The sequence below is a fragment of the Camelina sativa genome, chromosome 2 (assembly GCF_000633955.1).
Source record: "Camelina sativa cultivar DH55 chromosome 2, Cs, whole genome shotgun sequence".
Lineage (NCBI taxonomy): Eukaryota > Viridiplantae > Streptophyta > Magnoliopsida > Brassicales > Brassicaceae > Camelina > Camelina sativa.
Window position 1 is genome coordinate 26,584,810 of NC_025686.1, and position 11,658 is coordinate 26,596,467.

The following is an 11,658-nucleotide window of genomic DNA, read 5'->3' on the forward strand; positions in this document are numbered from 1 at the left end:
TATCAATATAAATTTTTGAGCTCAAATATATTTATTGAAATTTTTGAGTATAAATCTATATAAACACTAAACTTATTTTACTAAGTAACATACAACATATATATTATTGAAGATAATGTTTATTTGTTATATTTATTTGCGAGGGATTTTAGTTTAAATTTTTTAGGAATAAAAATCATTGAATATAAATATAATTAGTCATTTAAAGTTTAAAAAATAAATCCAAATAAAAGTCATACTTATTTTACTAATATATATATATATATATAAAATATATATATATTGTCTAGTGTCGCAGTAATGTTTTTCTGGTAAATCAATAATATATAACGTAGTAACAAAAAATGATTTAAAGAATCTCCCTCGAAGAGTACATTTCATATTTATATCCAATGAAAACATCATTTTAAAATTTCTAACACCGAAGGTCGATCATTGACCTAATTATAGAAATCATTTAAATATATCGATATCCCACATTAAATGCAAATATACAAAGTTTGATGAACACTTTTACTGTTATGTCACTACAACGGAGTTATCCAAGTGCATCGCCTATCATAATAGAATTTCTGACCAAGTCAAGAATGCGTAAATGATGAAATGATTAAACCCGACATCCGTTCACTAATCCAAGTTACATATATGTCTAAAACCCTTCATATGTTATTTTCATATGTTAATTTTGTGATGCAACCTCAGCTTCGTCTTTAAAAAAAAACATGGTGTACTTTAGTAATATGTTATTTCTGGCAATGTTTTTGGTTAAAAGCATTTGATCATAAAAATCTCAAGCATGTTTTATATATATTTTTATTTATCATGTTATAGAATTTTAGCTCCGGTTGATAATATGCATTCTGAGATATACTATACATGTCACTTTTTAATAACGACTTACATATCATTTTCTCTATATATTGTGACCATTGATTTTGTGTTTTTTTAGATGGATTAATTTTTCAAGATTCTTTTTCATAGTTTTTCCCAAAAAAAAATTGTGACTCTTACAATATCTTTGTTTTAGATCAAAACTTTTAAGTTGAGTTAAATAATTAATCTTTTATTTTTCTATAAGTGAAATTGTTTCTTAGAAACTAATATTTCACTTCAATTTTATTTTTATGTTTAGAATTTTATAAATACAATTACATAAATTGTTTTTTACTCCACATGTATTAAAATCTTACTTATATTCTAAAACTTAGTAACTCATTCTAAATTTTGAAATATGATCATTTTTGGTTAAAATTTGAATAATAATATTATTACTAAAATAAATCAATAGTATTATTTTTACTATTTTAAAATATTCATTTATTTAAAACATTTGGGTTTAATATGGGCTTTTAAAGTGTTATGAATGAATGGATTAGAAGCTACATAGTGGATTAGTGTTTAGGATTAAACCCAAATAAAAAGAATGAGTTGCTGATGTGGAGCATGAGGAGTGAGGAAAGGTAACTTTATATATATAGATACTCTCCCATCTAAGTGTTGATCGAATACTAGAGATACTCAGCTACATAATTATTACCACCTCATTCGTACTACTTTTTTTTATATCATTAAAATTGAAAATAATAAATAATTGATGACAAAATGAATGAATAATACAGTATGAAATAAAAGGATGAGTATTATTATATAAAGGGAATACGTAAGAAGAAGCTATTCTCAATCAGTACAGACGACCCCTCCCTCTACCTAGCTACGCTTACTCCCTCACTCTTCTCTCTCCTACTTTTCTCCGCCGTGAGAGAGAGAGAAATGGGGAACTGTCAAGCGGCGGAGGCGGCAACGACGGTGATACAACGACCAGACGGTAAATCGGTGAGATTTTACTGTACAGTAAACGCTAGCGAAGTGATTAAGTCTTATCCCGGTCACCACGTAGCTCTCCTACTTTCCTCTGCCGTACCTCACGGCGGTTCTCTCCGTGTCACTCGTATCAAACTTCTACGTCCTTCCGATAATCTCTTACTCGGCCATGTCTATAGGCTCATCTCTTCCGAAGGTATTAAATATATCACTCAGTCTCTTGCATAAATCACACATAACATACGTTTTAGTTTTGAAGTCAGGCACAAGAAACAAAAAAAAAACCTAACTCTTAGGGCTTTGTTCAGTTTTGTTTCTTCTGCTCCACGTTCAATTACAATCATCACTGATGAAGTGTATAAAATTGTTAGGATTACTTTATTCGATTATAAAGTAAGTNGCGAGGCAATCGGCCCTGACATTGTCATCGCGAGGAATCCTGGAGAGGGTCTATCTTTTTTCTTTTACTTTTGACTTTTTGATCATTTGATTTCTCTTTGTATTAATGTTTTTTCCCAATCAAATTGTAAAGGAAAAAAAAACCATTTNCACTAACCCTAAGATCTGAATCTGCTTCTGACAAAGACACTCAGGTATTTTTTATTATATATTACCTAACTACAATTGTTCTGTATCAGATTTCAGTTTTAATTCTCTGATTGAAACAATAATAACAAANTTTTTTTTTTTTTTTTTTTTTTTTTAACTTAATAACAACTGAAGAAAAAGATCCAAAGGATTTAATTTTCTTCATTTTCTAGATTTTCTTTCACTTTTTTTTTTACTAAATTATTAGGTCATTTATCGAGTTTCCAATTTTTACGTATTAAAAATATGACTAATGTCAAATTTGTTGACCAAAAAAACATTTATTTCATTTAGTAAAACTAAATATTCAACATCTAATGCATCAATCATCACTCATATACCAAAAATTTGGAGAAAAAATATTATAAAAAGAACGATACATCCTAAAAAAAAATCATCATATTTTTTTCGTTCGCTTGAAACAGAAAATTGTTCATTGTACCAAAAAAAATTGTACTAAGAGAACAGAAATCATTTACACTGCTTTTTTAACTCACAAGATTGACAACAAGCTTGCAAAGTTGCATATAATCATCTCAAAATAAAGTCTTCATCAAAGATCTTTTGATAATACCAAAAAGGTAAATCTGTATATATCTTTATTTTCCATATTAACCTCTTTTATACGACATCGTTGAGATCGCACGTGCGCACTCACCGACTTACAGAAGATTCCACACGAATAAATAAGGGTAGTATAGTCATTTCAGCATCGAGCGAAATTGTCTGAGCGGAGAAGAGGAGTTTCCGTTATCCTCTTTATATCATCTCTTCTCTTTTGATTTTTATTAAATTAAAACATTAAAAGAGAAAATAAATTAAATAATAAAAAAATCTTCACGTTTCTTCTCTCTCTCTCTCTCTCTCTCTCGAGTCTCAAGCGACCAAATCTGAATTTAGGGTTTTTGAGAATCTTCATCTTCGATTTCGAATTCTTCCAATTCCTTTTTTCTTTAACCCTTTACCACTGTGTGTAAATCTTTACTCCGTCACAGGAATCAATCAGCGAATCATCATGATTTCAGATTCGATCACCAACGCTTCTGCTACTGCGGCTCCTCCTAGCACCTCGAGAGATTGTGGAAAGAAGAAGAGGGTAACGTTATCTCTTCCGTTTCTCCTTAAATCTCATCCCTTTCTCCCCAAATTTGATTCAAAGTTTTGATTTTGTTTATTGCATTGTGTGTTTTTGCAGAACAATAAGTCTGCTAAGATAAAGCAGAACAAGCTTGGTCTCCGCCGTGAGCAATGGCTTTCTCAAGGTATGTTTTTGCTTCATTCTTTTGGTTTTGGTTAGATTTGGTGTATGTATTGATTCTGTGTGTTTGATTTTACTATTGTTAGTTGCGGTGAGCAATAAGGGAGGAGGTAAAGAGGAGAGTAGTGTTAATCGCAGTGGGAAGCCTGATCGGAGAAGTAACCAACCACCAGTGGTGGAGAGTTTAGATGGGGTGCATAATAATAACGGTGGGAATACTAATGGTCATCATGAGAGTTTTATGGAGTCACCTTCTAATAGCTCTATGGGAGGTACAGATATAAGTACTAACTACAGTGGGAGGAGTAGCAGGAGTAGTAGTAGCAGCAGTGGCTTTTGCTCTGGTAACATAACAGAAGAGGATAATGCAGAGGATGATGATGATGATGATGGGTGTGTGGATGATTGGGAAGCTGTTGCTGATGCATTAGCGGCTGAGGAAGAGAATGAGAAAGAGAATCATCTCCGTGAGTCTGCCAAAGTGGAAGAGAGTGTTGCACAATCGTCTTCTAATGTGGGTGATTCGGTTAGTGGTGCATCAGGTGCTGTGTGTGTTGAAGATGCAAAGCAGGATTGTTTGAGAGTGGCATCAAGGAATCAGAAGAGTAATAGAGCTTGGAGGCCTGATGATGACCTTCGTCCACAGGGGTTACCTAATTTGGCTAAGCAGCTTAGTTTTCCGGAGCTGGACAAGCGTTTTAGCTCTGTGGCGATTCCATCTTCATGTCCCATCTGCTACGAAGACTTGGACTTAACGGATTCGAATTTCCTGCCTTGTCCTTGCGGATTCAGGCTTTGTCTGTTCTGCCACAAGACCATTTGCGATGGAGATGGACGTTGTCCAGGGTGCAGGAAACCCTATGAACGGATTGCAGTCAAGGCTGAGACTAGTATTCAAGGTGGTGGTGGTCTAACAATTCGGCTGGCTCGTTCGTCTAGCATGTTTTGCAAGTTTTAAAAGAGAGAGAGGTGCGGATTTCGCAAACCATGTTATCTGTTCGATTGCTCTGTTTTCTTGCTTCAGTCTTTTGACTCTCTGGTTCTTTTCTAGCTTAGAAGATGATAATGTGGGTATAGTATTGTCTTTTGGCACTCGAGAACTTTGAGCTTTGTTTTCTATGTCATCGATGGTTCCTTAAGTCTGAAACACTGTGTTGATGATGTAGAGTGTGATGTGTGAATACATAAAAGGTGGTACAGAAAATTCAAATACATTTAGATAGTTTCAATAATGATATGCTATGTTCTCTTTTCAAATTCCAACTTTATGACAATATTAAGGTGTTTGGTATGCATTTTATTCCTTCCTTGTCAAACATTATTGAAGGTTTAAAAGTTATTTTGTTGCCATGGTGAATCTTCTTTATAAGCTTCTCTTTTAGAATCACCATTCAGAGAGAGATGAACTCTCATGATCTTTTGGACTTAATTCTTATAGAAAACGTGTGCTTGATTCTTAAACAATTTTCAGTAAACCAGCTTACAAATCTCTTGTAAGGAAAAAAACTAAGATTACTCTAATGAATATAATATACTTTTGCTCCTCTCTATACCATTTACATTACTACTATGTGAATAAACCCACTGAAGTCAATCAGCAAAAAAAAACCATAAGGGCTGGAAAATTGTATAGGTCATTGAGCTGGAGAGAATCATCATCAGTCATTAAGTTCTGAGATGAAGTCATGGAATTTGCATCAGAAAGCTCAGATCTTTGTGCGTTTGAGCTGTGATTGAACAGGTGAATCGAAAGAGTAGACATTCTCGGTTTCTAGCTCTCTCTTCTGAGTACTCTTTGTGAAAGATAAATCTTCAACTTTCATTAGAGAATCTCTTAATCTTTTTACATCAGAGAGTTTCACAGGCTTCAGTAAGAAATCCTCAGCCCCTTCTTCAAGACATCTGAATGACAAAAACAAAAAAAAATCACAAGAAATATCAGTTTTGAGTAAACTCCAATCTCAATAAAGTTTGATAGCTTTGGATCAATAAGTTTTTTGTTTTTGTAGTGTATGTAGCTAACAATCATAAGATGGCCAGGTCATAATTGAGTTGGCCATTGTGTGTACCACAAAACATATTCCATTTTTTTATTAAATCTGGCCTCTAGAGGTTTCCAAATATGCAAAGTGAATAAAAAAGCATGTGAGGTGGCTTTCACAACACCCTACCACAAGATTAGGCAAAGCAAAAGATCATATAATTATTATTTATTATAATATATCACATCACCAAAAACAGAATCAAATCCCAAAGTAGAGATTTTGCTGGTTAGAAACATCTTTATACACAAAATCATCTTGGGACCCATAAAAGATCACCAAAATCTCAACTTTTGATTAACTATGCAATCACCACCAAGAATGGTTTATAGAAATCAACTTTTTAAAACCATATGAGCATGATCTTTTTTACTTTGGGATCTAATCCTTTATTATTTTGTTTGTCAACCAAGAATTCCAAACAAAGATATTCACCAGATTTAATAAAGTTTGACTAATAGCACCATTAAGATCGATCAAGATGAAAATATACCTATCAATACGAGGCAAAATATTCTCTGAGGACATAATCACCACCGGTACTTCTCTAAAAGCTGATGATTCCTGTTGAAAAATTTACCAAAACAAGGATTAGATAAGCATATAATATTATGAATTTTAACTCAACTAATTGAATCAATGTTATATGTTTTTGCTTACTTTGATCTTCTTCAAGAGTTCATATCCAGTCATACCGGGCATAGAGTAATCCGTCATTATTAAGTTAACCTTCAAATCCTGAAAACAAAACAAAGCAAAGTCCCCATTAGGTCATTTGCTTGATAGTTACGGCAAAAGTTTCATATTCTCTTCTTGTTAATAATGATTTACCTCAAATCCCACGGATTTGTCCTCAACATCCAATCCAAGGTATTGGAGAGCTCTTGTCGCACTATCGACAACAGTTACTGAAGAACACAAAAACAGAGGTTTTATTCAGTTAACCTGTCTGAATTGAAATAGCATGTTTTAAAAGGATGAGTTCTTGAAAAACAAAAGATGTGTGTGTTTTTTTACCTTTGCAAGAAGAGACTCTGAGTAAACGCTCGATGAATTTCCGATCAACGTGACTGTCGTCGACGGCAAGAACATGAAGAAGATCCGGTGATCCAAACTTTGAAGGATCGTTGGCCATCTCCATCTTCCTTGGTAGCAAAACTTCAGCCATTTAATTTAATATATGGATCGAAGAATGAGACTATCTTTTGTAATAAGTTGGAAGAATAGAGAGGAAGAGAAATATTGTATGATGTTGTGAAACAATAGAGCTGGTTGGGTTGATATATATACATATTAATAAGTTAGAAAGAAATAAAATAAATATAGAAAAAAGAGGGAAAAAAATATGAATGAAATCGAGAGATTTTGCATATCTTCAAGATTTTGTTGTCAATTTGCTTTCAAAATCTTTATTTATTTATCTGTTTTTATTTCTTTATTTCTTTTTCTTTAAATAATAGTTCGGTGGATTGATAAATAAGTCAAAACCAGCTATAAAGTCAAACCGGTTCAAGTTAAAACGGATAGCAAACCAGAGGAATTTAGTAGAATGGGGATGCGAGTTTTAACCAACCCAAACCGCTACGTTATATCCGGTTCTATTATATTCATTTTAGCCGGATTAATGGGTTTACCAAAGAGAACCTATCTATCTAGTGTAATTGGTTGGTTATAGAAGTTAGAACTGAGAATTATTTTGTTTGAGTAACCTAATTTTGGGGAACTTGAATTCATGCGCATACTTGGCTATGACAGTGACAGCAAGAGTGTAGCAACCAGGAGCAAACTTTCCTGCTAAATATTAGCGAGAACATGTAATCAGCGAATTATATACGCATACATATACAAATACAAGGAGCCAAAATATCTATATGAAAACCTTGAGAGGTAAAGGCTAAAGTCACATCCCAATCTTACCATCTATAATCTATCAGAATATAATGATGGAACAAATTAGTGGAACGAAGAAGCTACGTACGCTGTTAGCTGAGAATCCATGAGATTAGAAAGAAAAGTGGATCGTTAAAGAATTAGTAAAGAGAGCGATTAATATAACAATCGGTAACCACCTAGCCGTCTAGCTTCTACTTTGGGTCCATCACAGAGATTATACTGCCAGTGCCAACAATCTTAATATCATGTAGCTAGAATTATGAACATATCAACTGACAAAAAGAGTCACACCCCACTAATTATCCCACTTTTAATTTCTAAAAACAACTCTTCAAGCAAAGTAAGCTTTTGGGCATTTTGTTACAACTTTTTTTATTTTTAAAGTAAATCTGTTACAACTAAAATCACTAATCCAACATGAATGAAGAATAATTGGTCTTGTTTAACCAAGTAGTTTATATTGAAATAAATTATTTATAAATAAATAAATAAATAATTTTATCATACTTTCATATTAGCCATCCATTTAATATTTTTACACACAACCTTTACCATTGGCTATTTAGGTTTTGATCTCACTTATACTAGTATAATTTAATCATTTTTCATATGACTTCATCAATCATCTCGGAAAAACGTCTTTAGTCTTCGATTAATCATCTCAAATAATATTTATTTTCATAATGAATCTAAATAATAGGTAAGTTTTCTTGCATTTGTTGGATAGTGTAAAAACTATTGAAGGAACTAAGAAATCTATAAAACCATAATTGAGGAAATTTTTTTATAACTTTTGTACACGTTTTGAAATATATTTATTTAAAATAATATTTATGTAATATAAACTATTAAATAATCAATTTATTCAATAATTTACTAAACTCCTTTAAAAGTATATAATTATATTTTGTTATATTAATTTCAAATCCACGCTATGCGTGAGACATTATCTAATTCAGTATATAACACAATCTTTTCCTGTTTTGTGTTTTGCATTCAATAACATTACTTGGCTGGCACGTTTTGTGCTTGTGGTTTGTCAGCCCTTTAACGATAAAAATTTTTTCTTTTCCAAAATGGAAGATGATCAACTTAATGGATGAGATCATACTGATAAACACCAGCATACTTTTAAAATTTTGTCCTAACTTCCACTGTCTTGACAAGCAACAAAAGAAGGAGATCATTGAAGCAATCTGCCAGTTACGCTCTATTGGGCGGGGGATGTTTTTTGTGCGGTGAATTCGTTCTTTTTGTTATTGGGATCTCGATACGCAACATGATCGAGCGAGACATTTTAATGTTTTTGTTAATGTTTCTCTAAGTACTCTGGATTTAGTTCTGAATGTTTTGGTATAAGTCTAGGATGTGTTGGTTGATGACATTTTCATGGATGATGATCAGTGTTCTCTGAAATGAAAGAACTGGTTCAAGTATGAAAATATGTAGATTTGAGATGATGAGAGCTCTTCTTCTTGTCAGTGGAGTTGCTTTGGTGTGCCGATATCTCAGTGTGTTATCTACTCTCTACTCTCTTTTGCTTAGGGCTCTACGTCTCCTCCTGTTGCTACGACTATATTCTTTGGTGCAAACGATGCAGCTCTTAAAGGAAGAACCAGTGATAGGCAACATGTGCCGGTGGAAGAGTACAAAGATAATGTCAGAAGAATTGTTCAGCATTTGAAGGTTTCTTTTATATGCATTGACTTTTCTTGAAATGTCTTCCTTTATGTGAATGGTTGTTGTGACTTTAAGAAAAACACTAATGACTCTGTTTTGTAGAAATGTTCACCTACAATGTTGATTGTGCTTATAACTCCACCACCAATTGATGAAGCTGGGCGGCAAAGTTATGCAGAGTAAGGCTTCCTTTTGATCTGTAGCTTTGCATGTTTTGTTTCTCAAAACATTTAGTCCGATACATCTTATAAACGAGACAGTGATTGTGTTATTACATCAGATCATTATATGGTGAGAAAGCTATGAAAGAGCCTGAGAGGACGAATGAAACAACGGGAATCTACGCACAACATTGTGTCTCATTAGCCGAGGAACTCGGTCTGCGATGTGTCAACTTATGGTCTAAGATGCAAGAAACCAATGATTGGCAGAAAAAGTACCTAAGGTCTGTATCTTAAATCTGACCCCAAAATTTTGTTGGTTTTCAAGAAAGCTCATCTCCGGAATGACTCTTTTTGCTGTTTCATAAATGGTCTCTTGCTCGTTGTTGTTGGCTATAAGCAGTGATGGTTTGCATCTCACGCCTGAAGGCAATGGAGTAGTTTTTGAGGAAGTCTCGAGAGTTTTTAGAGAAGCTTGGCTCTCTCCTGAAGAAATGCCGCTTGATTTCCCTCATCATTCGCAGATCGATGGTGAGAACCCGTCGAAAGCTTTCGAAGAGCGTTGCTTATAAGATAAATCGATCATCCGCCAAATGCATGAACATGTTGATCTTTTGATTTAAATTCATGAACACATTTCAATCTTGAGATTTGGAAAACTCTCGATGTGAATAAATACCTAAAAACTGCATCACTAGAGATCTTTTTCAAGAGTAATAAACTTATGATGTACTTACTATGTGTTGTGACCTATGTGCCTGCACTAGCTTTTCTATCTTTCAATTTAATCGTACGATATATTCCAATCTGAAAGTTTCTTATCTTCTTTATAATGCTAATTATCCATTTCACTGTCATATATAATTTGATTGCTTCTCTACTACTAGTGGATGACAATAAGAATATAAGTATGTTTGGTAATTAAATTTTGAAGTCGTATGAAGCTAAGTTATTAAAAGTAAAATGGGGAAATAGTATATATATCAAGTAACATTACACCTCAACCACACGAACACACACAAACCGATATATCTCCCTGAATACCCTAATCAAGATTACTCTCGTAATTAGCGATGAGAATTACGAAAGTAACTAAGTAAGACTGTCTAAGCAAACAAACCGGTACATAAATTTAATTGCTTCTCTAGTACTACTACTACTACTACTCATTACTGACGACAAGAGAAAAACGTTCTGATTAATTTATCAAACCAAGGAGTTTGTTTTAGTGGAGGATCCATAACCATTCATCAAACCGTTCCACGATGAACCTAAACCGTTGATATAGCCACCTCCACCGTAGCCACCACCGTCAGATTTTCCTACGCCTCCGTTACCACCACCATTGGAGTAGCATTGATCTTGCTGCCAATCAAGCGATAATAACTTCGGATTTGGCTTCACATCCGTTAATGTAGTTACCCTTTGATGATCTTCTTGATGATTATAATGTTGATGATCATAACTAGATAGCATAAGTCTTTGGCATGCCGAGATATCCATGAGACCACCTCCATTTCCATTGCTTCCCGGAGATATCCCATTAAATCCACCATTGTTGTTATTAAGACCTAACCCGTGATGCAGACCCATGTGATGATGATGATGATGATGATCTCCGTTACTTCCATGATCGACCATGACCAGGTTGTCATTATTCACTCCCATGAGATCAAACTTACTGTCCAGGAAATCAATAGGTCTAGGGCTCTGCGAAAGTAAACCCCCATACTTGCTCTCCAAGAAACCAACGTTACTGTGCTCCGGAGTTGAGTAAGACCCCATCATCCCACCAAAGTGTGAAAATCCTAAAGGTGAATTTTGGTAATTCTGATGAGATTGTGCTAACGCCATAAGATCAGTGGTATTAGTGGTAACGATGTTGGATGGCTTTTTGCCGGAAGAAGTGGAGGAGGATGAATTAGAGGAAGATGGTTTCTTGTTTTTCCGGCATCCACCACCTACTGGAATATTCCTTAGAGTGCCGCCTTTGGTCCAGTAACGGCGACAAGTCTTGCAGAAGTAACGAGGCTGAGAGAGGCTATAGTTATTGTAGTAACAGAACTTAGTGTGTGTTGACTCGCAACGAGGACACTTTTGAGGATGGTCGTGAGGTGGACGCAACCTCCTTCCGCCGTCCATCAGAGCCGCGGCAGCTACAGCCACGGCCGAGGCTTGTGGTCTAGTGCTGCAAGCAGCGAGTATGTCGGCTGCT

At 34.3% G+C, this 11,658-nt stretch overlaps 4 protein-coding genes across 4 annotated transcripts in view; 2 read left to right on the forward strand and 2 right to left on the reverse strand.

The window, feature by feature from the left end:
- LOC104740524 lies at positions 3,238–4,962 on the forward strand. The gene is made up of 3 exons (XM_010461145.2): positions 3,238–3,505; positions 3,605–3,671; positions 3,754–4,962. Exons 1-3 carry the CDS (start codon positions 3,425–3,427, stop codon positions 4,623–4,625), a joined length of 1,020 nt encoding a protein of 339 aa, XP_010459447.1. The 5' UTR covers positions 3,238–3,424; the 3' UTR covers positions 4,626–4,962.
- LOC104740534 (two-component response regulator ARR6) lies at positions 5,117–6,983 on the reverse strand. The gene is made up of 5 exons (XM_010461157.2): positions 6,727–6,983; positions 6,541–6,617; positions 6,370–6,447; positions 6,203–6,273; positions 5,117–5,569 (listed from the first exon to the last, which is right to left on the reverse strand). The coding sequence occupies exons 1-5, from the start codon at positions 6,875–6,877 to the stop codon at positions 5,374–5,376; spliced, it is 573 nt and encodes a 190-aa protein (XP_010459459.1). The 5' UTR covers positions 6,878–6,983; the 3' UTR covers positions 5,117–5,373.
- LOC104757104 (GDSL esterase/lipase At5g62930-like) lies at positions 9,018–10,249 on the forward strand. The gene is made up of 5 exons (XM_010479822.1): positions 9,018–9,035; positions 9,148–9,288; positions 9,385–9,461; positions 9,563–9,727; positions 9,847–10,249. The coding sequence occupies exons 1-5, from the start codon at positions 9,018–9,020 to the stop codon at positions 10,013–10,015; spliced, it is 570 nt and encodes a 189-aa protein (XP_010478124.1). The 3' UTR covers positions 10,016–10,249.
- Positions 10,416–11,658, reverse strand: part of LOC104740542 (dof zinc finger protein DOF5.6) — an 8,616-nt gene continuing 7,373 nt past the window's right edge. Inside the window, exon 3 of the mRNA XM_010461167.2 lies at positions 10,416–11,648. Within this exon, the coding sequence (XP_010459469.1) occupies positions 10,650–11,648 (999 nt within the window). The 3' untranslated portion in view covers positions 10,416–10,649. The remainder of the gene's footprint in view (positions 11,649–11,658) is intronic.